The sequence below is a fragment of the Kogia breviceps genome, chromosome 9 (assembly GCF_026419965.1).
Source record: "Kogia breviceps isolate mKogBre1 chromosome 9, mKogBre1 haplotype 1, whole genome shotgun sequence".
Taxonomy (NCBI): domain Eukaryota; kingdom Metazoa; phylum Chordata; class Mammalia; order Artiodactyla; family Physeteridae; genus Kogia; species Kogia breviceps.
In genome coordinates this window covers 59864354-59891109 of record NC_081318.1, presented here as the reverse complement: position 1 = coordinate 59891109, position 26756 = coordinate 59864354, and the positions used below count along the sequence as shown (strand labels likewise).

General features: G+C 39.4%; 1 protein-coding gene across 8 annotated transcripts in view; it reads left to right on the top strand.

Moving 5' to 3' along the window:
• Positions 1 to 26756, top strand: part of SLC25A13 (solute carrier family 25 member 13) — a 221912-nt gene that overhangs the window by 47397 nt on the left and 147759 nt on the right. For all 8 annotated transcript variants that reach the window (XM_067042538.1, XM_067042537.1, XM_059074831.2 and 5 more), the window contains exon 3: positions 8723 to 8865. In XM_067042538.1, coding sequence (XP_066898639.1) covers positions 8723 to 8865 — 143 coding nt within the window. The remainder of the gene's footprint in view (positions 1 to 8722; positions 8866 to 26756) is intronic.

Below are 26756 nucleotides of genomic sequence, written 5' to 3'. Positions count from 1 at the left end.
GTGACACCCTAATAACTTGATGAGGGTTTTGGTAGCAGGGAGAATGGAGAATGGACCAGTTAAAGACATTTTGAAGGACCATTTGATTGAAAATGACCAATCTTCTATTCTTTGTCAACGAAAAGCATAATGTATACTTTAAAAAATGTTTGTAGGCAAAATTGGAAAAATAATTCCTTCTTTGAAAAACTTTTTTCTTATGACAAAACATGTTTTGAAAATTTAAAAGGCAGATGTGTATAAAGAAATGTAACTTGTGATCCATATATATTTATGTCTATATGTTTATATATACATGTATCCGTTTCCCTCTCCCTGTTTCTTTGTCTCTATGTATGAATATAATTATTTTCCTTAACAGAAGGAAAAATACTGTTTTGTATCAATTTTTTCCCTCACCTAAGATGTTATGAATCCCTTTTCCTATAATTGAAAGCATTTCTGCATTATTTTTATTGCTATCATATTACTGTATATGGCTGTTTTACCATAATTTATCTAGCCACTCCCTATTATTGGATGTTTAGTTGTCTTCTCCGCTCTGCTATCATTAACAACACTGTAATGAATACCCTTGAAACTACATTTTTGCATATAGCTAGCATTTTCTTAGGATAAATTCATAGAAGTGGCATCGTTGGATTAAAGAGTGGGTTTACAACACTTTAAGGCTTTTGGTTCTTGGCAGACTGCCTTTCAAGAAGATTGTATCAGTACACGTTTTGAGGAGTATGGAAGTTTTCATGTCTCCACATTATGACATCAACTCAGACTATTAAAACAAATACAGCAGCAGCAGTATGAAACCTTTCTGCCAACTTGTTAGTTGAAAAATTGTATCTTCTTTTAAATTTTTATCAATAGTAATATATTTTTCTGTATTAACTTTGTGATAATTGTATTTAACATTTTTTGTTATAATTTACAAATATACAGAAAATAGAGTAGTACAGTAAATACCCACATAACCACCACTTAATTTAAATTAATATCTGTCATAGAGTTTCACATATATATATATATATATATATTTAATGATATATTTCAGTGTAAGTTAGCTGTCACCATGATTCAGCCGAAATACTTTGGCATATAGCTCCAAATAATAAGAACAGTTTCCCTCATGGCCATGATATATATCACTGTGCACTTAATGAAATTAATAGTAATTCCTTAATAACAAAATACTTGATCCACATGCAAATTCTTAATTATACTTTATTCCACCCCTATAACAGGGAATCAGGGTGAAGAATGGTCAGACGTAGTGATCAGGTGTGCACAGCATTTCTCAGTGGCTGGATAAGAGTCAAGGAGAATTTGCCCTTCAGCCCTCAGATGTGAATGATTTGTGGCAAAAACGGGTGGCTGGATGATTATAGTTCTGGTGTGTTCACAGTCGATAGACTATTTTGTTCAACCAGTGGTGAGCAGGCCAGTTAGGACCCCTGGCCTCTGAGCAAACAGTGTGTAGTGAGTGACACATTCCTTTCTTTTGCTGCTGTAGTCATTGGGTGTGGTGGTGCGTCTTCATGTTGACAGTTGGTTTATTAGTCAGGGTTCTCCAGAGAAACAACCAGTGGAGATATCTCCATCTCCATCTCTAGCTCTAGCTATTTATCTATCTAATGAGATTTATTTTGAGGAATTGGCTCACACCATCCATTTTAGAGGCTGAGAAGTCCCATGATATACTGTCTGTAGGCTGGAGACCCAGGAAAACCTGTGTTGTAATTCAGTCCCAGTCTGAAGGCCTGAGAACCAGGGGAGCTGATGATGTAAATCCCAGTCTGAGGGCCAGAGAAGAGAGGTCCCAGCTCAAGCAATGGGGAAGGAAGAAAGGTGTGAATTTTTCTTTCTTCCACTTTTTGCTCTATTCGGTCCCCAGTGGATTGGATGAAGCCCATCCATATTGGGGAGGAAAATCCACTTTACTGAGGCCACAGATTGACATGTCACCCTCATCCAGAAACACCTTCACAGACATACCCAGAAACAATGATTAATCTGGGCACCTGTTGGCCAGTCAAGTTGACACATAAAATTAACCATCACTATTAGTATTATACTAGGTTGTGCAAGGAATCCTAAAAGCCTTCCCATTTTATAAGTATATATATTTAATCATATTAAAACTTCCAAAAATTGTAAGGGAGAGAAGCTTCAGGTCATTTGTAAAATCTATTACCAAAGAAGGATTAAATAACATTTAATGATGAGCTGGTTTTTAGAACTGTAGAAAACTGTGTTCTTTGTGTCCAAATTAACATGTTCTTACATTTAAGAGATGATTTATCACCTCTAAAAAAAAATGAGGCAGATAAAATATCTGAGATTTTTAAATGTAAACTATTTATTGAGGGTTAAATGAAGTGCACAGATCATAAAATGTACAGCTCCATGAATGTTCACAAAGTGAGTACACCCATGTACCCAGCACCTCAGAAGCCCTCTGATGCCCTTTCTAGTTAATACCCGCTCCTTCCAAGAGTAACTAGTTGTCTGACTTCTGTCACCATATATTAGTTTGCCTGGTTTTCAACTTTATATAAATAGAATAATACAATATGTATTCTTGTGTCTAGTTTCTTTCACTCTTTATTTATAAGATTTATCCATGTTGTCATGCATAGTTGGTATTAGTTTATTCCCTTGTGTGAATATACCATAGTTCATTTAAATATTCTACTGTTGACATTTGAGTTATTTTCCATTTCTTCACTACTCAAAATAATGCTGCTGTGGGGTAGGGCCAGCTTAGCGCTGTGGCCCCGATCCAGCCTCTAACCAAGGTACACACATGGGGGGAAAAAGTGAAACCTGCACAGAAATGCAGCCCTAAAGCCCTCAGGCCCTGGCCATGTCCCAAACCAAGGCAGAGACTGCTGTCATACCCAAGAGAAACCCAGCTCCCACCCCCAATAGAACTGTGATGACCACTGAGCAGAGAAGCCCTGGCTTGCACATGGCTCTGGCTCTAGCCCCTCCAACTCCAGCTCCACCTCCTACCAAAGCGGTAGCTGCCAGTACACCCTGGAGAAGATGCAGCCCGTGCTCACATCAGATCTATCTCTCCCACCAAAGCCTCTGGGCACGTGCAGACTGCATATGGATGCTGCAAGGACACGCCTTCAAGGCCAGGAGAGGTAATTGTTTCACCTAATTTCATAGAGACAGAGAAAGTTAAACAGAATGAGAAGACAGAGGAAAATGTTTCAAATGAAAGAACAAGGAAAAAATACCTGGAAAAAAACACTGATGAAACAGAGATAAGTAATTTACTTGATAAAGAGTTCAAAGCATTAGTACTAAGAATCTTAACTGAACTGGGGTAAAGAATAGATGAACACAGTGAGAATTTTAATAAAGAACTAGAAAATATAAAAGAAGAAACAGCCAGCACTGGAGAATATAATAACTGAAATGAAAAAAAATACACTGGAGGGAATTAACAAGAGATGAGGTGATATAGAACATATAAGTGATCTGGAAGATAGAGTAATGGAAATTGCCCAGTAAGAACAGCAAAAAGTAAAACATTGTAAAAAGTGAGGATAGTTTAATGAACTTCTGGGACAACATCAGGTGTACTAACATTTGCATTTTAGGGGTCCCAGAAGGAGAAAAGAGAAAGGAGTAGTGAGGGTATTTGATGAAATTATGGCTGAAAACTTCCCAGATATCCAGGCACAGGAAGCACAGAGGGTTCCAAACAAGATGAACCCAAAGAGACCCACACCAAGACATACACTTTAAATGGCAAAAGGTGTAAAGGTAGAGAATTTTAAACGCAACAGGAGAAAAACAAAGTCACATACAGGGGAACTGCCATAAGGCTGTCAGCTGATTTTTCTGCAGAAACTTTGCAGGCCAGAAGGGAGTGGCATGATATATTTAAAGTGCCAAAAGGGAAGAACTTACAACCTGGGATACTCTACCCAGCAAGATTATCATTCAAAATTGAAGGAGAAATAGAGCTGCTCGGACAAGCAAAAACTAAAAGAGTTCATCAATACTAAACTGACCTTACAAGAAGCATTAAAGGGTCTCCTTTAAGTGAAAAAGAAAAACCTCCAATAAGAAATTATAGGAAGGGAAAAATCCCACTGGTAAAGGCTGTAGATCCATATGGTAATCCATATGGTAAAGAGCTGTGATGACAGCTAATAATAATAAATCCATATGGTAAAATCCATAAATCCATATGGTAAAGGCTGTAGATCAGCCACTTAAATAAGCTAGTATAAAGGCTAGAAGCCAAAAATTGTAAAATTAAACTACAGTAAACAGTTAAGAGATAGACATGAAGATGTAAGATAGGACCTCAAAAACAAAATGTGGCAGGGAGGAATAGAAAATGTAGATCTTTTAGAATGAACTTATATAACTTAATCAGTTGAAAACAAGTAGATATAGTTATAGGTCAACATATATAAACTCCATGGTAACCACAAATCAAAAAACCTACAGTAGATACACAAAAACTAGAGAGAAGGGAACACAAATATATCACTAAAGAAAAGCATCAAACAACAAGGGATAAGAATAAAAGAAGAAGAAAAGAACAGAGAACAACTATAATACAAAACACCCAGAAAACAAGTAACAAAATGACAACATACTTAACAAAATAATATTGCTGTGGACATTAAAATGCTAAAGCACGGGTTTTTTGTTTTTGTTTTTTTGGTGTGAAATTGCTGGGTCTCTGCTTACGTGTATGTTCAGTTATGGTTGATATTGCCAAGCAGTTTTCTAAAGTGCTTCACCAGTTGCATTTGCTTCACATTTTGCAAACATTGGTTATTTCTTTTTATTTATTTATTTATTTATTTATTTATTTATTTATTTTGTGGTACGCGGGCCTCTCACTGTTGTGGCCTCTCCCGTTGCGGAGCGCAGGCTCCGGATGCGCAGGCTCAGCGGCCATGGCTCACGGGCCCAGCCGCTCCGCGGCACGTGGGATCTTCCCGGACCGGGGCACGAACCCGTGTCCCCTGCATTGGCAGGCGGATTCTCAACCACTGCGCCACCAGGGAAGCCCTGGTTATTTCTTTTTAATTATCTTGTGTATGAGTAGTGGTATCGCATTTGGTTTTAATTGCCATTTTCGGTGGAATTTTTTTAGGGGTCGGTAGCTTGACAGTGATTCTAAAGATCATTTGAGGAAAATCAAAGAGTGATTATGGCCAAGAAGACTTGCAAGAGAAAAGTAATGCAATGTTTTGTCTTATTTTTATTGGAGTATAGTTGATTTACAATGTTGTGTTAGTTGCAGGTGTACAGCAAAGTGAATCAGTTATACATATACATATATCCACGCTTTTTTTAGATTCTTTTCCCATGTGGGTCATTACAGAGTACTGAGTAGAGTTCCCTGTGCTATATAGTAGGTCCTTATTAGTTATCTGTTTTATATATAGTAGTGTGTATATGTCAGTCCCAGTGTCCCAATTTATCCCTGCTCCCGTTCCCCCCTTGGTAATCATAAGTTTGTTTTCTACATCCATGACTCTGTTTCTGTTTTGTAAGTAAGTTCACATTCATTCGGCAGATATTTATTGAACATGTTTCACTATCTGCCAGGCAACAGTCTGGAACTTGAAGATATAGCAGTGAGAAAGGAAAAATGTCCTGTCCTGCAAGAGCTTTCCCTCTAGTTATAGCAATTAAGATGCATGTAATCTTGCAAGAGTAGACAGGTCAATGCCTAGGATAGGCCTGAAACATTTCCTGCTGCAGTGATGACAGGAGCTGTCGGCCCATCCTGGCATTCTCCCATGGAGTTTGGTCAGAGTACATCTTGACCTTAGGAAGACATTGACGACTCATCAGAAGTGGTACTGAAGGTGGACTTGCTTGCCAAACCTTTCCCTGGTGACCGTATGATAATTTAGTATGTGGTAAACATTACATCCTAAATGGGGAAGAGAGAATGATTTGATGTGTGATCCTAGGACAACCAAGAGAGTAAGTAGAAAAGACTCAAGGTGGAGGATCACTTTTCAGACCACATAGAAAAACAAAGTACCAATAATGTACTGAAACTTAAAGGTAAAAGATAAACCTATTCAAGAAAAGCTAAGCGAAAACGTGGATGAATATTTAGTCTTGAGATGAGGAAGAACTAGTTTCTAAACTTAGAAGTAATGGAAGAAATTGCAAAGGAGATAAAAATCTACAGACTCAATTATATAAAAATATTAAACTCGAAAAATATTTACAACAAATATGATAGACAAAGGGGGAAAAGGCTATGTTCTCACACTGTTGGTGAGACTGTAATTGATAGAATCTTTCTGGAGAGCAGTGTGTTAGTAAGTATCAAGAGGCTTAAAGATGCTCTCCTTTGACTCAACAATTTCTCTTCCCGGAGTCTAGCCTTTGAAACTTGCCAGGAATTTGGACAAATGTTACATACAAAGCTGGTTACCTTAACTTTTTAAAAAAATACCCCAAACTGGAGATATTCCAGTAATCTAATAATGTCTACTGATGGGAGAAGAGTTAAACTGTTTTTAAATAAATGAATTATTCACTACTATAAGCGAACATAGGTATAATTCTAAATCATAGGATTGCTGTAATTAGAAGTGACATTTCCTTTATATTTCAGTCTTGTTTTGCCTCAGTTAGGAAAATCAAAGTATAATCCTTCTACGTTTGCAAAAAACCAAATTCATTGCTAACTGAAGAATAGTAAGATTAGTGGGCTGTCTTTGAGCTTTTCTTTTGTACTGTGCTAAAAAATGTTAAACAAAAACCAATAATCTAGAACATTCATAAAATACCTGTTGTGTGTAGGGCATTGTGCTAAGTGCGTTACATGATTGTTCATTTATTTCTAGTATCAACCTTAGGAGCAGGTAGTGTTGTTATCCCCATTTTACAGGTGAGGAGCCAGAGGCCCAGAAAGCTTTAGTTACTTACCTGAGGCCCTACAGGTGGTTAGAGGCAGAGGCAGAAGCAGAGCTCTCCGCAGCCTAGGCCCAACAGACTCTAAAGCCTGTAACTGAGTATCTAACCAAGAGCTTATCCCACATTGGAATGACTGAAATGTAGAAATGACAAGTGACTTTTTAAAAAATTAATTAATTTATTTTTGGCTGCGTTGGTTCTTCGTTGCTGTGCATGGGTTTTCTCTAGTTGTGGCGTGCAGGCTTCTCATTGCGGTGGCTTCTCTTCTTGTGGAGCATGGGCTCTAGGTGCGCGGGCGTCGGTAGTTGTGGCTCTCGGGCTCTAGAGCTCAGGCTCAGTAGTTGTGGAGCACGGGCTTAGTTGCTCCACGGCATGTGGGGTCTTCCCGGACCAGGGATCGAACCCGTGTCCCCTGCATTGGCAGGCGGATTCTTAACCACTGCACCACCAAGGGAGCCCCAACAAGTGACTTTTTAAAATCGTTTTAACTGGGATTAACTGCAGTTACAGAGGGAACAGAGATGCTATCATTGCATCTCTGTTCACTGTGCTCACCCATCACTGTGGCTCCTGTCACGCAACTAGCTCTCTTCTTGTAGTTCATGGTCCTCATCTCTCCACCCCCGCAAGTCACTGTGTGATCCCAAGGATCAAGAGGCCCTCTCCTGCTCCATAGGGATATGTGTGATCCCACATGTTGTTTCTCAGCATTTCCCACAGCCCCCGGTCCTCCACAGAACACAAATGAGCAGGTTCCACTTACGTGAACTGGAACGTCTTGCAGGCAAGACCTGGGGGAGCGCTGTGAAAAAGCATCACATGCCACCTTATTCTCTCTTTTTTTTTTTTTTTTGGCCACACTGCGCGGCACGTGGAACTTCCCTGACTAGGGATTGAACCTGTGCCCCTTGCAGTGGAAGTGTGGAGTCTTAACCACTGGACCACCAGGGAACTCCCACCACCTTATTCTTGTTGACCTTTTCTGCTCCAGAATGGAGAGGACACTAACCACAGCAGCATTTCTTACCTGCTTCCATAAAATCTCAAAACAGCCATGCTGCTAACAGTTTGCTCTTCAGCTTATCCTGTTTGTCATCCTTTTTTTTTTTTCCCAACATTATTGCCTTTGAAACAGCAAAGGGGGCAAAAGCATTGGATTGTTTTCATTCATGATTTCAGAATTCTACTTTTTTTTTTTTTTAAAGCTATATGTTCTTGCTAAAGAACAAGACAAAATTTGTCCTTCCAAATTTCTGTAAACCTGGGTTTCTCAAGCTCAGCACTGTCAGCAGTTGGCTGGGTGACTGTTATTAGGGTGGAGGGTCGTCCTGTGCACTGTGGATATTTAGCAGCATCGCTGGCCTGTACCAAGTAGATGCCAGTTTCTGCTTCCCCCCCTCCCCCCAAGTTATGACAATCAGAATTGTCAGCAGACACTGCCAGATGTCCCCCGTGGGGAAACGTGAAAACAGAGGCAGTTCAGAGCTAGAGAACTCCACCCCAGAAAGTCAGGTAACGTACAGAGAAGGCTAGTCCTTGTGCATTATGCTTGGCTATTGGCGACATTGGTGTTCGTAAGCTGGACAGTCAGGCTAAGCTGCCTGCAGTTGAGAACCGCTGGTATAAAAATAAAACTCGGCAAACTTAATGGGGTTTTGCTTTTTATTTAGAGCGATGGGAAATAACTGTCCTTGTGAAGAGTGTGTTGTCATGTCTGATATTTTATCCATTGAATAGTCTCAGCTTTTTCACATATTGGTTATATACTTTTGAGAACAAAATATATTTTCTCTTTTTTAAACAGTATGCAAACATTGAAAAAAATGGTGAATTTTTCATGTCTCCCAATGACTTCGTCATTCGATATTTGAATATTTTTGGAGGAAGCCAGCCTAATCCAAAGACTGTGGAACTTTTAAGTGGTGTGGTGGATCAGACCAAAGATGGGTATGTTTATTTTTAATTATCTCGTTTAATTGTTTTTTGTTTGAAACAGCTTTCTGTTGTTTTAATGATTAGGAAGTCAGTGTTTACCGTCCCATCTCTTAAGAGCATTTTCTCTCCCTATTACAATTAATATGTTATTTTAGAAATAATACCCTTAACATTTCCTTCAGTGTTCTTATCACAGTTGGGGATTCTATATGTGTATTTCTTGACATAGTTTAAACAACTATTTATAGTTTCACAACCCTTGTAGTTGAATGGTGTGAGGATGTACTCAAGTGTATGTAGTATATTGGTATTTTTGAAGGCCACTGTAAAAATTGTGAGTAAATTTAAAACATAGCTCTGTGAACATAACTTTTCTATAGTCTTTCTTCCTGCTCAAGTAACTTTTAAATGTCACAAGTGATTAAATGCTCTAAATCTAACAGACAGAATAATGATTCCAAATCTCCGAGAAGGGTATTCTGCCCAAGCTGGAAGACAGACACTGGACCATCTAAAATAGGACATTTTGCAAAATGCCTTTGGATTTTTTTCCCCTTACCAGTCTTTTCTGTTTACATTTTAAAAAATGAGTCATTCCTAAGTTGTATAAGAATGCAGTTGGCTTTTACCATTAAGTGCAGAATTTTGGGCTCCGAAATATTGGTAATACGACCACCAGTGTCCCCTAATAACCAAGTATAATATATAAGAAGTAGCCTTCTCTATATAAACTGTAGTAGATCCAGCTATCTGGCCTTGCCACGTGCCAGCACCCCCTTTGATAGATTAGCCACCTGCCATTCTGGGGTGGTGTTCTTTAGCTCTGAACATTCTCTGTCGGTCCTGTGTCTGATTTTCCTACATGCATGGGTTTGAGATACAACCAAAGTAAACTCCAGTGCTGCAGTGCGAATGCTGTCAGTTTTACCAGCACCTTCCTTTTCTTGCTTATGCACCTGTTGTTCCATCATACATGGAAGTAACCTCCTCTAAAGTGAAAGTGTTGCAGATGGGAGGGGAGTGCGGAGGAAACTGGCAGTTATACGTATGTTTGTTCCAGTAGCAGTTACTTGGGCTACTTCTGTTTTCTACCTCCCCAAGCTGGGATTCTTTGCTTGATAGGAAAATGTCATGTATGAGCAGGTCTTCCTTCCCTCGCAGGACCTCTCTGGGGAGGTGCAGGGTGAGGCAGAGCTGTATTTCACAGTAGTCCAGTCAGGCTAAAGCTAGACAGAACATAGATTTATTCTAGCAAACTTTTTTTTTTTTTTTTTTTGAGGAAAGTTTGGTTGCTTCAACATCCTCTGTGCTTACAAGATTCAGAAGAAGTGTGACCAAGCTCACGTGCAATATGAATTATCAGACTCAATGTTTAAGATCATTTTTTTCTTATATGATAGTTAAATTTTTTAAGCTACAGGAAATTGGAAGAATTCAGTGAATGCCCAATAGATACCTTTCATCTAGATTGACTGTTAACATTTTTAATACCTGTGTGCCTTTTTGTTTTTTTTTTTTTACACATACACTTTCTACACATGCACACACATTTCCTCTTTTGGCTGGACCATTTAACTATAAATTGCAGGCATCAAGATACTTCGGTGTTTATCTTCTAATAATAAGAACATTCTTTGTACCATTTTCATACTTAGGAGGATTGACAATGATGTGAAATATATAATATCCAGTCTATTTAAAAATGTACCAGGTCTCTCCCCTCACTCCCCACCTCAAATGCTCATTGCCTTTTGTTTTTTAAATCCAGGATCTAATCAAAGTTCTTGTATTACATTTAGTTGTTGTATATCTTGTAGTCTAGAACAGAGCCTTGCCTTTTATTGTTCTTTCATGAAATTGACTTAAAACCCAGGCCCAGTTATTTCGTTGAAGGTCCTGCATTTTGGACTTGTCTGATTGTTTCCTCATGACTTGGATTCATGATAGATTTTGGGGTGCAGGTTAGGAGAGATTCTACTACCTATTGTATCTCCTCAGGAGGTACCTTATCCCGGCATTGATGACACCATGGGTATCCTGTTTCCCAAGCAGCCTTTCACCCAGTCGTTTTGGCATCCATGGTGATCCTTTTCTGAATCAGTCATTACATTGATGTTTGAAAAGTAGTGATTTTTCCAACTCTTTATTTGTCCTCTATTTATTGTCTACCATTCTTTCGTAAAGAAAAGCTTTCTTCCCTCCACTCCCTTTTCTTTCTCTCTTAAATTTTTTTTTTTATCAGTATAAACTCATGGAATTCTTTATTTTAAATTCAGTGCATTATAATCTATTACTGTGTTCTCTGAGTTGTTCAGATTGTCCCAGTGAGGTCAGTGGGAGTCCCTTTAAGCTGGCTCGTACCCTCAGCCTTTGAGTGCTCTTTGCTTTTGGTAAATAAGATGTTCTAGGCTCCCTTTGGATTTGTCCTGCTTCTGACCAGGAAATTACTCTTTTCTCAAAGAAGTCCTGGTTCCTTTCGTTTGGGACTGGTGTTTGGACACAAGGAGCTAGGCACTGGCTCATTGTTACCAGGGTAACTTTTCAGTGGAAAGAGCTGGGAAATATACTTTTTAAAAGTTCATAATGAGATTTCCTATTTAAATTTAACATTACAAGACTTTTCCTTCTCTTCTATTTTGTACCTCTTTCAGTGAACATTTTGGTTCGTAGATGCATTAATTTTGTATAATTATAGTATCTTGTAATGTACTTTGCTTCCTTTCCATCCCACCCCCATTAACACACATGCTTTTCCTATTTCTTTTTACATATACTCTTCAAAAATAGATGCTTAAATTCATTAGATGTCAACAATGTAACATGCATTTAACATATATAAAGTAACATAACATGTATGTTTTTTCAAGAGTTTATAACAAATCGGAACTGTTGGCTTTCTTTTCCTGATTTCCCAGATGAGAACTTGAGGGATCAAGCAATTTGCTACCAAAAGGTGCTCAGGCTTGTCTGGCTCTAGTCCTAGGCCTTTCCACTGTTCTGAGCTGCCTCTTCTCTCATAATCTCACAATTCTCTTTAACTTGACATTTTCTTTATGATGTTTTACTATCTTAAATCTTAGCATTTTACTGAGACAGAGAAAATCTTAAATGGTCTCAATCCTTTGCCCTATGACTAACTTTTCTTTTCTTTTTTTTTGTTCAGTATTGACAGTGCATAGCTCAGGGAAAAGGGAAAAGCATCACCCATAACCTTCTCAGCTTGCCACAGATATTTTGAATTTTTTAGTATCTTCCATAATTTGTTAACCTGTATCAATGTTTTTCATAATTTGAATTCATTTTAATTGTAGTGCTCTTTTATAATCTTTTCGACTATCAATTTTCATATTTCCATATGCTGTTCATATGAACAGTGTTAAATAGCTTCATCATTTTCTATCAGATTAATATACCACACTTTATGAAATCATGCCCTTATAGAGTTATTTCAGTTTCTACTTTTCTATAATAGATGCTATTGGAGTGAATATCTTCATGTATATGACATTTCCCCCTTCTGTTTAATTACTTCCTTAGAAAGAACTAAGAGAGGGATTCCTGGGTCTAAGGGTAGAAATATTTTATAGCTCGCCATATGTATTGTGATAATTCTTGCCAAAAGGACTGAGCAGTTGAAGAACTTGTCTCCAGTATTTAAGCTGACCGAGCTAGTAGCATAGGACCACTGTTTAAGACCCATGCAGATGTTCCTGCGCTATTTTCCCTAACCCTGACACGCAGCTCCACAGTATTTACTTCAAAAATAGATATAATCATACATCTTTTCTCAGTGTAAAATGGTGAATGCCCTCATTTCCCCTTCCTTTCCCTTTCCACAAGTCACACATAATCCTCCCAAATCAACTGCTGTTCCTTGAAAAAATTACATGACAGAAGCCACACAATGGCCCACAAAAGCACAACGCACATGCCACGTGCTGAACGAACAATGAGGAAGTGCTGGAGGGCATGCCATTAATCTGGTCAGGCTCTTCTGGGGTGTGATCACCTAGCTTGACGGGCCAGAGGGATTTTAATGCATAACTTTATTAAAATTTAAAAAGCTATTTGTAAATTGACAACTTTAGGATTTAAAAATAATGACAGCTGTGCTGGCCCAGATGTCATGGTGACTTGAAATGCTCATTTTTAGTTACATACTGGTCCCCCAGCTGTGGTTTCTTGAGTCCAAGGTCCAGGTCCTGCATATTTTACTATCTCCGGTGTCTAGTCCAATATCTGGCCTCTGTTTTGCATCAATTTGTTGACTAAACTTAGGTAAATGTACTAAGAAGTTTTTGCCCCACTTACGTTATGAAAGCCCAAGAGTGTTGGGAAATGGAAGCTTTAGTTCAAATTCTAGTTTACTCATTGTTAGAGGCTCAATTATGGCCACCCGAAGATACCAAGACATCATAATCCCTGGAATTTGGAAATGTGACCTTGTGGAAAAAGTGTCTTTGCAGACGTGGTTAAATTGAGGATCTTGAGATGAAGAGATTAGGACACAACACTGGCAGGGGCAGGAGGCATTGTGACCACAGAGGCAGAGATTAGAGTGATGGGGTCACGAGCCAGGGAACACCTGGGGCCACCAGAAGCTGGAAGAGGCAAGGAATGCTTCTTCCCTAAAGAATCTCCCTTTGGATGGAGCGTGGCTCTGCTGACACCTTGATTTTAGATGTCTGGTCCCCAGAACTGTGATAGGACGAATTCCTGCTTTGCTGAGCCACCCACTCTGTGGTCAGTGATTGTAGCAGCCCTAGGAAATGAGTACCCTCACATAGATATTTTCTTTGGGTAATGAGAAGGCCTGTAGTTGCAAAGAATTTTGGGGACAGAGACCAATCAGCCTCATATCGAAAGGGAGCATTTTTTTCAATAGTAGCTTTTGGCTAGAACCAGGCATTTTCCAGGCAGAGACCCCTGCTGTAGACTGTCTCCTTGAGGGCATGGCCCTTTCCAGAAGGCTTCAGCTCTGTTGGGCTGAGCTTTAGCATGGAAGTTAAACACGTGTGCACTGCATGAACTTACGGGCTTGTTGGCAAAGGGACCTTGTTTTTCTGGAGCCCTCTTGATGCTAATTTAATGACTCATGAGGTTGTGGCTTGGTCAGCCTTCCACGCTGGGAGCATCTGGTGGAGGCCTGTCCACTCAGTCATTCAGCAGCTGTTTGAGAACCTCATCTCTGTTCCTGGCACCGTTCTGTATGTGCAGGATACCATGTTGAGTGGGAAAAAGAGTGCTTGCCTGCTTGGTGCTTCTAATTTAGTGGGGCAGACAGGTGTTAATCAGAGACCCACAAATAAATGTGAACTGTTGTTGTGATGGGTGCTGCGTAGAAGAGACATGGTGTGAGAGAGAGCAAAGGGGGCTTCATGCTGACTGGGAGGTCAGGAAAGACTTCGACTGAGAGATGTTTGAGCCATGGGAGTTGGGGAGGTGACAAGAGGTGGGGGACAGAGGACGACATCGTAGACAGAGGGAACAGTGGCTGCAAAGTCACATTCTGAAATGCAGACGCTGGCAGGCCTGGAGCATGGAAAGTGCAGGGCACGGGGCGCAGGGTTTGGTGGTAGGCTGTGGCCAGACTGTGTGGGAACTTGTACTTCCTATTAAGGATTGGGGTCTTTGTCATAAGAGCAATGGAGAGCCATCGAAGGATCGTGTGAGTCTGGGGATTGGCTTGATCTGCCTGTTAAACATGATCTTTGCTGTTAATATTCTTTGATTTCACCAGTCCTCACTCTCCCTTCTAATAGCCTGTTGTGTTTAGGTTTCCCTGCATTCCACTGTTTTCATAGATTTAATGATGAGTTTAATCAGTTTGTGAAGTTCCTGGAGGGTGCCTGGGCCTGGAAGCCTTTTGTATAGGTGGACCTCTGGGTGAGGAGGGTTTTCTGAGCCTCGGAGGAGGGAGAGAGGGGAGGAAGGCGGTTTCTCAGAGCTGCTCCCACTCACACCCTCTTACCTTAGCGAGAAGTGTGGATTCTCCCATTGTTGGGTTTGTCTGTATAATTTTTGAGTTATCTTTTACGTTTGGTTGTCATTACGTTTTTGTTTAAAATGGGAATGAAGCTTTTTTAACTGCAATTATAATACATCGTTCACATAGCTATCTACTAAGAGCAAGGGAAAAATAGTGTGTGTGTCCCTTTGAGCTTTGCCAACATGTTTCTAGTTGTTGTTCATTAACTGAAGTGTCATTAGACAAGCTGGGGCTCAAAAGCTACTTGAGGGCTTCCCTGCTTCCCTGGTGGCCCAATGGTTGGGAGTCCGCCTCCAATGCAGGGGACACGGGTTCGTGCCCCGGTCTGGGAAGATCCCACATGCCGCGGAGCGGCTGAGCCCGTGAGCCGTGGCCGCTGAGCCTGCGCGTCCGGAGCCTGTGCTCCGCAACGGGAGAGGCCACAACAGTGAGAGGCCCACGTACCGCAAAAAAAAAAAAAAGCTATTTGACTAGTACCTGGCCTCACTTGGGAAGACTAAGCATGGCCTGAATAAGCCGGAGATGTTGGCTGCCTGGCCTCTTGGGCTCAAGATGCTCTCTGCCTTTTACAGGTCCGACCCCTGTCTGTGTGGGGTGGGCACTGAGCAGCGCTGGTATCTAATTTGTTTGCTAGGATTGCTATTTTCCATCTCAAGCGTGGAACCTTTTTGCACTCCATGCAAGAACAAAAGTTGGTTCTTCTTTTGAAAAAGGGAATTTCAGAAATCCTGATTTCTTTGTTCTTTTTCTCGGACATTTTAATTATGAAAAATTTCAGTCATACACAAAAGTGAAATCCTGATTTCTTAGTGACAAGCTGACGCTTCCAACTTAACACCTTGTCAGCCCCTATTCCTCACTGAATCAAAATGATAATGTAATAGTCATCCACAAATAAGTCTTTTCAGAGTACAGAGAATCAATCCTGGGACAATTCCCATTTTGAGGCATGAGGAATAAGGGTGTCAAAGAAGAAAAGATTAAAAAAAAGTCTCAGGTTTTAAAATGTATGGCTGTATAAAGTGTGTTCTCTGCCTTTCCTGTGTTCGCTATTTATCCTTCTGAGAAGGAAAAAAAAAAGCTCCTCTAAATACTTCACAAGGTGAAGGAGGATATAATAATGTTGTTGATGATAAAAGCATTTTTATATACCTGTTTTCACTTTGCGAGGCTGTCGCGATGAAATCCAGGCCTTGGCCGCATGCTGGGAGTTAATGAGGTTTACAATTGGCAATGCTTAAAGAGTATTAGGGTAATGTATTTAAACATCAGCAGTTCACAGTCTGAAATGCTCATCATCTGTCAAATACAATCCAGAATCAATAAGAGGAGGTCTTTCAGTTTGCTAATGAGGAAAGTTTTCTACACTACTGGGGTGGACACAGATTTCAGATAAACACCTGAAATTCATAAACTGTAGAATTAAGCAAAGGCATTTCTTTAATTAAAAAAAAATTGGTACTAATCAACAGCAGTCACCTGAGAAGCTTAAATTTTCTTCTTAGTCATCAGACTCCCAAATTAATCTACCAAAACAAAAAGCCTCATTAGCAGCTCTCACTGAATCAGTGTCATTTTTTTCTTTCTCCTAAAGTGTCTGATTAACCCCCTTTCTTTTTGCATTACTCACTTTGTGTTAATATTTGATGTCTGAAATCATGGGGGGGGTGCATGCAATGTGGTGGCTAGACGCTGTCTGTGCAGAGTAAATTGAAAAGAATTCTTAAAAAGGTTTGTATTATGTCGCTGGTATATTAGAAAACCTTTAGGAGTGTCAGGTGCCTGGGTTTATTTTTCTTCTTAATTCCAGAAAGCATTGATTAATGAGTAGGTGCTGATTTCACTCCTCATTCATATGTAGGGATAGCCCTCCTTCTCTTCCCCCTTCTCCTACTTATCAAGCCAGGCCCTCATTTGGAGACTTTTGCTTTCAAGGGAAGGTGAGAAATGGGCCATAGCTGGAGGTGGAAGGGAGGTGAAAGGGAGGGTCTTTTTGAAACGGGTAGAGGCCAGTGTAATGCATGCTGATGGGAAGGACTACAGAGAGTGGAGAATTGACAGTGTAGGAGAGAAGAGGAGGAAATTCTGATACATTCTGAGAGGGAGGTGGCCTCTTGTGGTAACATGGAAAGTTCATCTAGAACAGCTGCTCTCAGAGTGTGGTCAGTTAGACCCCCGGGGTTCTCGGAGACCTTTCTAAGGAGTCCGTGCGGTCCAAACTGTTTACATAAAAATGCTAAGACAGGGCCTCCCTGGTGGCGCAGTGGTTGAGAGTCCGCCTGCCGATGCAGGGGGCACGGGTTCGTGCCCCGGTCCGGGAAGATCCCACATGCCGCGGAGCCACTGGGCCCGTGAGCCATGGCCGCTGAGCCTGCGTGTCCGGAACCTGTGCTCCGCAACGGGAGAGGCCACAACAGTGAGAGGCCCGTGTACAGCAAAAAAAAAAAAAAAAAAAAAATACTAAGACATCATCTGCCTTTTTTTGTCCTGTTGTATTTGAACTGATGGTCTTAAAAGCCACGGTTTATGGAACTGCTGGTTAGCACCAATTCAGCAGTGACCCCAAGCCTAGCAGTATGAGTGGTCACTGTATTCTTAACTCGCACGTGTTCACAATCATGGTAGTAACGATGATGCCAATTCTGTGTTAGAGTGTCCTTGAAGAAGCAGTAAAAATTACTAATTTTTTATTAAATCTCACCCTTGAATACATGTCACTTACAAATTCTGAGTGACTAAATGGGAAGCATCCATAAAGACTGCTGGTTACTGTCCTGTGATGGTTGTCAGAGGAAAAGCAACTCAGGTGCTCGCTGAGCTAGTCGTTTTTTAAATGGAACACACTTCTTGAGAGAATTAAAATTTTCACGTGACAGCCTTCTGATACTTAAAGCCTTTTCTGATGTAATTAGTGGTGATAGTAATAATGTGGTTTTAAAATATAGTGTAATGCAATGTGCCAACGTTTGGAAGATCTGCATAACTTAGGGAAACATCTTTTCCAGTTGACCAGTACATGGTGTTAGAGAATCATGTATGAGTTAAAGGTCTATTCAAAGTGCAAGACAGAGCCATGGATTTTAATGTAACAAGGTGGGAAAAGTTCATTGATACAGTTTCAGATTCCACATTGCAGCTAATCTTTAAGAAACTATCCTTTGTTGGGATTTGGTGTTGTATCATAGAATATCCACAAGTATCTAAAAAGGCTATTAAAATGCTCCTTTTCTAACTGAATCTGTATGAGGCTGAAATCCTTCATATCCTTCCTGAAAAACATATTACAGCAGATTGAATGCAGCTGTTTTCCATGAAGTCCGATATTTAAGAGATTTGCAAAGACTTAATACTGCTTTTTTCTCACTACATTTTTTTGTTTTAGAAAATAGTTATTTTTCATATAAATGTTATTTATATTACCATATAATAGGCTTATTCACTTTTTAATGAATTAATATTTTAAGAATTTATCAGTTTTAATTTCTCACACAGTAAATACGATAGCTGCAACCCACATAAATGAAAGCCTTTTGGGACACTCAATAATTCATAAGCACGTAAAGGGGTCCTGAGACTTGAAAGTTTGAAAAGTACTGAGCTAGAAAAATGGAAGATAAGGTACTATATGGGGCAGAGGTGTTGTATAGATGTGGTGGTGGGATTTGGGGGAAGTTTTCTTCTGATCCCCTTGGTTTTTCTCTGGGAGATAGATGAGAGGGAGGATGCAGCTGAGGTATTGGCAGTTTGAGGAGAGAGGAGAATATACTAAATATTCATTTAGAAGTGAATGGATAAAGGCGCACAGCATGGCTGCTGGGTTGGACCCACTTGAGGTCCCACCTGAGGGCTTGTGGTCATGAAATTCAAAGTGAGACCAATTAGTGTGGCTGTTTGTTTTCTAGCTACTGAGGCCAGCTGCTTATCTGCTGGCATGGAGCAGGTGTTGGCTATGACCGAGGTTGAGGGCTTGGCCATTGATTAACCCAGAGTAGGTAAGGGCATGCAGGGGAGCAATTATAATGATTGGCTATAGATTTAATCTGGATAAGGGGCAAAGAAAGGACATTGGAATGGCAGGCAGTGAGAAGGTGGTAAGCTCAATGAATTGTTGATTTCCCTGAGATTGAAGATTGTTGAAGTTGTGGTATGGAAGGCAGTGAGCAGGAAGACTAGAAGATAGTGGCCAAAAAGTGAGATGCATGAAATTGAGAATAAGGAGGTATTGCAGTTGCAGTTACTGGTGATGGCAGAAGTCTAGAGTCTGACTGTGGGACTGAGTGACCGAGAATGGATGGAGAAAAGACCATTGGAAGAGGCAAGTTCAAGTAATTGGGAGGCCTGGGTGTTTGAAATTATTGAAAACATTGAGAATTAAGGTAGGAGTAGGGTTGGAGAGCATGTCAGTGAATCAGGAGTTAAAACATGGTGGGGAGGAGGTGTGAATCTGGAGTTATTAGGTGATAGAAACAAGTAGGGGTGCTGAGTGCTAGTTGTATGGTGGGAGTATTTAAACTGGGGGTTAGGAAGGAAGGATTGGGGGATGGTCTGGAAGAGGCAATGGGAAGGAAGGAGTACACCTCCCCTGCTTATAAGCTTGATGCAACCCAGGACTGCAGAGGAAAGCCCCTTGCTGCTTCAGAAGCGTGGGCCTCAAGGAAGAGCCAGGTGTTGGTTACAGCAAATAGGTGAAGGGATATTCAGAGGACTCCTCTGAAAGGAATTCCCTTTAGAGAGGGGATTGAGGATGAGATTTTGCTCACCATGTGCTGTGAATTCTAGAGGGCACACTGGAGAGGGGTTTCTGGGAGATGGTGGGTGACAGAATAGGGAAAGTGCAGAGCCCCTGTGGGGATTAGATGTGGGTGTTAAAGGGTAAGCTGGGAATCTGGGGCTGCTGGCGGGCTGCTGTCGACAGGACAAAGGGCACAATGAGATTAGTCCCGATGAACTCCAGATTGTGCCTGCTGGGAGATAGGGATCTTTGCAGAGAGGCAAGGAAGCTCGGGGAGGGGCAATCTTATTACTTGAAGAATTTTTAAAGCAAAACTATTCTGTGGGATTAGAGCTCTGATGGTGTTTCTATCCTAGATGGTTAGATTAAAGGATGAAAGAAGCACATATAGGGTTCCAGATCTGGTGCTAACAGTTTCCACCCTTTCTCTTATTTAATCCTCATAACAAGTCCTTAGAATAGGTACTTTTACCTCTGCCAACCCTAACCTTACAGAGAGAGGTGCAGAATCATAAAGTTTAAATAATTTTCTTTAAGTCATATCTAGTGCTGGAACTAGAATTTGGACCCAGTTCTCTTTGGTTTGTGCCCAGTCTCCTCTGGAACTTTGTGTGTTTAGAGAAGAATATTAAAAATGGAGCTTTGAATGAGAACTTTGCATATGCCTTTGCTTAGAAGTTGTGGTGCCCTTTGCAAAATTCTTAGTCCCTAAGACTGATTATTTGACCAACTTAAGGTGGACCTAAAACAGTCATGAGAGCTAGCCTTGCTATCCTCCACACCCACAAACTTAGGGAAAACTGTCCTCACATTCCTCACATTTTTATTTTTTAGGCCAGGAATACTTTTTGGTATACTCTTCCCCTTTTACTCCTCACAGACTGAACCTTGAAGGTACCGTTGCACACCATATTCTCAGAAAGCTCACCTTTATTGGGCCAACTGAAAATACCAGCCCTTCTTCCCAGCATGTCAGGATGCTCAGAAAATGTTTGAAGAGCAAATACTGTTCCTTCCCTCCCCCTTGCCTTGTTTGGTTGTCTGGTTTTGCTTTACCTGTACCATAGGTGTTTAAAATTAAAATCTAAGATTTTAAAGGAAAGGAAATAAAATGTGAGCTCTGTTTCTTGGCTACTTGCAAACATATTTCCCTACAAATGTCAGTGTCATTGGCACAGGATGTGGCAGTTGCTTAAATTAAAAGTCTTGCATTAAGCTGTGAGGAATTCCTGAAGTGAAATGTGAGGAGATAGTGCCTATTAACTTTCCCTTTGATTGTGACATAATTGTCAGTGAGTCACTTCCTAATAAACAGAGTGAGATTCTCAGACTTTAATGAAGGTTTTGGAGGGTAAAGCTTCCATAACAATCTGATGTAGAGATTTGGGGATCTTCAGTCTGGAAAAGTAAGAGGTGAAAGAAGATAACTGTTTAACTTTCATAGAAATTCTAGAGAAACTTTATTATATTATTTGTTTATATTATTTATTATAGAGTCTCTGTAATAAAGGATATATGATAGCGTGGCCTTGTGTTCTATACCTGAGAGAACCTTGATACTTTAAAAATTTGTCAATTTCAGATTTATTAATTCATTTAACAAATATTTATTGACACCAACTATGTGTCAGGCACTGTTCTAAACAAAACAGGTAAACGTTGCACTCCTATATAGCAAGTAGACAGTGTAAACCAATAGACATATGTGATAGAGAGGCAGGTGGCTGTATCTATTTACGCAAGGGACGGAGATGGTGAGTGGCCATGGGCTCTGGGGTACTACAGTCAATAGGGTGGTCAGGAAGACCTCTTTGAAGTGACCTGTAGGCAGAGACCTCAGAGCGAGCCATGTGAGAATTTACGAGTTGAGCTTTCCAGGTAGAGGGAATGACAGATGCAGAGAGCCTGCGATGAGAGTATGCTCGATATCTTTGAGATGAAACAAGGAAACCAGTTTGATTAGAGGCTGGTAATGAGCAGGAAAGTGGAAGAAGTCAGAAAGGTATCCAGGAGCCAGATGATAAAGGTACTGTAGTATTTTATTTCAAGTGTAGGTAGAAGTCATGAGAGAGTTTTGAGCACTGGACTGACATGATCAGAATAACAGTTTGAAAGGATCTCCCTAGCTGTTTTGCAAAGAATAGAATGAAGTGGGCAAGAGTGGAAGAAAAATAGATAGTAGGACTAGAGGGCTAGTTGTGGAGATGATAAAAGTGATTGGATTTGGGATTTTCTTGATAGATTGGCTATGTGATATAGGAAAGAGCAATCTAAGTGACTGAGGGGATTCTGAGGGAGGAATAGGTTTGGAAGCAAAACTAAGCGTTCTTTAGGATGTGATAATAATCAGGTGCCTATTAAACATGTAATTGGAGACAGAGACTGCTAGATGTTGGGATCTGGATTAATTTTAGGGGAGAGGTCTGGGTTAGAAATGGGAGTCAACCAAATTACTTCCTTCATCTGAGCCAATTTTCAGCATCAGGAGTTGATGTTGTAATAACTTCTGATGGTTCAGTGAGTTGTGTGTTATTTTTTTTGTGGGAATGGGGGCCTTTTTTTATATTGAGTATTATGAACTCAAAGGGCTTTTATGCATTTGGTATTTTTAAAAAATTGAGGTATAGTTAATTTACTATGTTGTGTTTGAAGTGTACAGCAAAGTGATTCAGCTATACATACATATGTATGTGCATATATATATATATATATATATTTTTTTTTTAGATTCTTTTCCATTATAGGTTATTACAAGATATTGAGTATAGTTCCCTGTGCTGTACTGTAGGAACTTATTGTTTAACTATTTCATGTTTATTAGTGTGTATATGTTAATCACAAACTCCTAATTTATCTCTTTCCCTGCCCTCCCGCCCCCACCCCACTATCCCCTTTGGTAACCATAAGTTTGTTTTCTATGTCTGAGAGTCTATTTCTATGTTGTAAATAAGTTCATTTGTATCATTTTTTTTACATTCCACAAATAAGTGATTTCATATGGTATTTGTCTTTCTCTGACTTACTTCACTTAATATGATAATCTCTGGGTCAATCCATGTTGCTGCAAATGGCATTATTTTATTCTTTTTAATGGCTGAGTAATGTTCCATTGTATATGTACACCACATCTTCTTTATCCATTCATGTGTTGATGGACATTTAGGTTGCCTCCACGTCTTGGCTATTGTAAATAGTGCTGCTATTTACAATAGTGAACACTGAGGTACCTGTATCTTTTTGAGTTAGAGTTTTCTCCAGATACATGCCCAAGAGTAGGATTGCTGGATCATATGGTAACTCTATTTTTAGTTTTTTAAGGAACCTCCATACTATTCTCCATAGTGGCTGCACTAATTTACATTCTCAGAAACAGTGTAGAAGGGTTCTTTTTTCTCCACACCCTCCCCAGGATTTATTATTTGTAGACTTTTTAATGATGGCCATTCTGACTGGTATGAGGTGGTACCTCACTGTAGTTTTGATTTGCATTTTTCTAATAATTAGTGATATTGAGCATCTTTTCATGTGTCTGTTGGCCATCTGTATGTTTTCTTTGGAGAAATGTCTATTTAGGTCTTCTGCCTATTTTTTAATTGGGCTTTTTGTTGTTGTTTTGATATTAAACTATATGAGATGTTTGTATATTTTGGCAATTAAACCCTTGTCAGTAGCATATTTTGGAAATATTTTCTCCCAGACTGTAGGTTGTCTTTTCATTTTGTTTATGGCTTCCTTTGCTATGCAAAAGCTTTTGAGTTTACTTAGGTCCCATTTGTTTATTTTTGGCTTTTTTTCCCCATTACTCTAGGAGATGGGTCCAAAAAGATACTGCTGTGATTTATGTCAAAGAGTGTTCTGCCTATGTTTTCCTCTAGGACAGTGGTCCCCAACCTTTTTGGCACCAGGGACTGGTTTTGTGGTAGACAGTTTTTCCACAGACTGGGGTGGGGGCTGAGGGTATGGTTCAGACGGGAATGTGAGCGATGGGGAGTGGCAGATGAAGATTCACTTGCTCGCCTGCCGTTCACCTCCTGCTATGCGGCTCAACTGTTGGGGACCCCTGCTCTAAGAGTTTTATAGTATATAAAAGTATATATATATACTCTTATGTATATATATATATATATATAAGTGTGTGTGTATATATATATATATATATATATATATAAAAGTATATATGAAGTATATAGTTTTACATTTAGGTCTTTAATCCATTTTGAGCTTATTTTTGTATATGGTATTAGAGAATGTTCTAATTTCATTTTTTTACATGTAGCTGTCCAGTTTTCCCAGCACTACTTGTTGAAGAGACTGTCTTTTCTCCACTGTATATTCTTGCCTCCTTCATTGTAGAGTAATTGATCATAAGTGTGTGGGTTTATTTCTGGGGTTTCTTGCCTGTTCTGTTGATCTGTATGTCTGTTTTTGTGACAGTACCATACTGTTTTGATCACTGTAGCTTTGTAGTATAGTCTGAAGTCAGGGAGCCTGATTGCTCCAGCTCCATTCTTCTTTCTCAAGATTGTTTTGGTTATTCAGGGTCTTTTGTTTCCATACAAGTTTTAAATTTTTTTGCTCTAGTTCTGTGAAAAATGCCATTGGTAATTTGGCAGGGATTGCATTGAATCTGTAGATTGCCTAGGGTAGTGTGGTCATCTTAACAATACTGATTATTCCAATCCAAGAACACGATGTATCTTTTCATCTGTTTGTGTTGTCCTCAATTGCTTTCATCAGCCTCTTACAGTTTTCAGAGTATAGTTCTTTTGCCTCCTTAGGTAGATTTATTCCTAGGTATTATATTCTGTTTGATGCGATGGTAAGTGGGGTTATTTCTTTAATTTCTCTTTCTGATCATTCATTGTTAGTGTATAGAAATGCAACAGATTTCTGTGTGTTAATTTTGTATCCTGCAACTTTACCAAATTCATTGATGAGCTCTAGTAGTTTTCTGGTGGCATCTTTAGGATTATCTATGTATAGTATCATGTCATCTGCAAACAGTGACGGTTTTACTTCTTCTTTTCCAATTTGGATTCATTTTATTTCTTTTTCTTCTCTGATTGCTGTGGCTAGGACTTCCAAAACTATGTTGAATAATAGTGGCAAGAGTGGACATCCTTGTCTTGTTCCTGATCTTAGAGGAAACACTTTCAGCTTTTCACAGTTGAGAATAATGTTAGCTGATGTTTGTCACATATGGCCTTTATTATGTTGAAGTATGTTTCCTCTGTGTCCACTTTATGAAGATTTTTTATCATAAATGGATGTTGAATTTTATCAAAAGCTTTTTTTCTCCACCTATTGAGATGATCATATGGTTTTTATTCCTCAATTTGTTAATGTGGTGTATCACATTGACTTGTAGATATTGAAAAATCCTTGCATCCTGGGATAAATCACACTTGATCAAGGTGTATGATCCTTTTAATGTATCGTTGGAATTGGTTTGCTAGGATTTTGTTGAGGTTTTTTGTGTCCGTTCATCAGTGATATTAGCCTATAATCTTCTTTTTTTGTGTGATATGTTTGTCTGGTTTTGGTATCAGGATGATGGTGGCCTCATAGAATGAGTTCAGAAGTGTTCCTTCCTCTGCAGTTTTTTGGAATAGTTTCAGAAGGATAGGTGTTAACTCTTCTCTAAATTTTTGGTAGAAATCACCTGTGAAGCCATTTGGTCCTGGATTTTTGCTCTTTGGGAGTTACAGAATTACTGATACAGTTTCAGTACTGGTAATTGATCTGTTCATATTTTCCATTTCTTCCTGGATTCAGTCGTGGGAGAGTGTACCTTTCTAAGAATTTGTCCATTTCTTCCAGGTTGTCCATTTTATTGGTGTATAGTTGCTTGCAGTAGTCTGTTACGATCCTTTGTATTTCTGTGGTTTTGGTTGTAACTTCTTTTTCATTTCTGATTTTATTCATGTGGGCCCTTTCCCACATGAATTGAAAAAAAAGCTTTTTTCTTGATGAGTCTGACTAAAGGTTTATCAATTTTGTTTATCTTTTCAAAGAACCAGCTTTTAGTTTCATTGATCTTTGCTATTGTTTTTTTAGTCCCTATTTCATTTATTTTTGCTCTGATCTTTATTATTTCTTTCCTAAGAAAGAAACTAAGTTTGGGCTCTGTTTGTTTTTCTTTCTCTAGTTTCATTAGACGTAAGGGTAGTTTGTTTATTTGAGATTTTTCTTATTTCCTGAGGTAAGCCTACATCACTATAAATTTTCCTCTTAGACCTGCTTTGGCTACATCCCATAGGTTTCAGTTTGTCATCTTTTCATTTTCAGTTGTCTCTAGGTACGTTCTGACTTCCTCTTTCATTTCTTCAGTGATCCATTGGTTGTTTAGTAGCATACTGTTTAGCCTCCATGTGTTTGTGTTTCTTTACAGTTTTATTTTTATCCTGTTTCTAGCTTCATAGCGTTGTGTTCAGAAAAGATGCTTGATATGATTTCAGTTTTCTAAAATTTACCGAGGCTTGCTTTGTGGTCCAGCATGTGATTCATCCTGGAGAATGTTCCATGTACACTAGATGAGACTGTACTCTGCTGCTTTTGGATGGAATGCTCTGTAAATATCAGTTAAGTGCATCTGGTCCAATGTGTCATTTAAGGCCTGTGTTTCCTAATAGATTTTTTGTCTGGATGATCTGTCCATTGATGTAACTGGGGTGTTAAAGTCTCCCACTATTATTGTGTTACTGTTGAATTCTCCTTTTATGTCTGTTAACATTTGCCATATATATCGTGGTGCTCCTGTGTTGGGTTATATTTGGCATGTTTTAATCAATTGTATGTATCTCATCTTTGGCCAGTGGGAACCTTTTTATATTTTCTCCTTTGTCCTTTTTGATAGGCTCCATCAATATTGGAGTATTTCCTTGCTTTGTGGCAAAGCAGAATGTTATTCTATGTATTTCCAGCTCCAGACCTGGACTCAGCCACACATCCTTGGAGCTGTATTCTTTTTCATGGGCAGTTGTATATAGAGACCTGCTTTGAGGCCTTTTCAGTGGATAGAAGGAGGAAAATGTCCTCAGTTTATACTGGTATTTCAAAGTTAAATGGACAAAATTAAAGTCAAAATATTTTTAGTTCTCTGATTTTTTAAAATTTATCTCTATTCTTTCACTGAAAATCTTGATTACCAGCAACATCACAGAATTACATATTTGCAATATG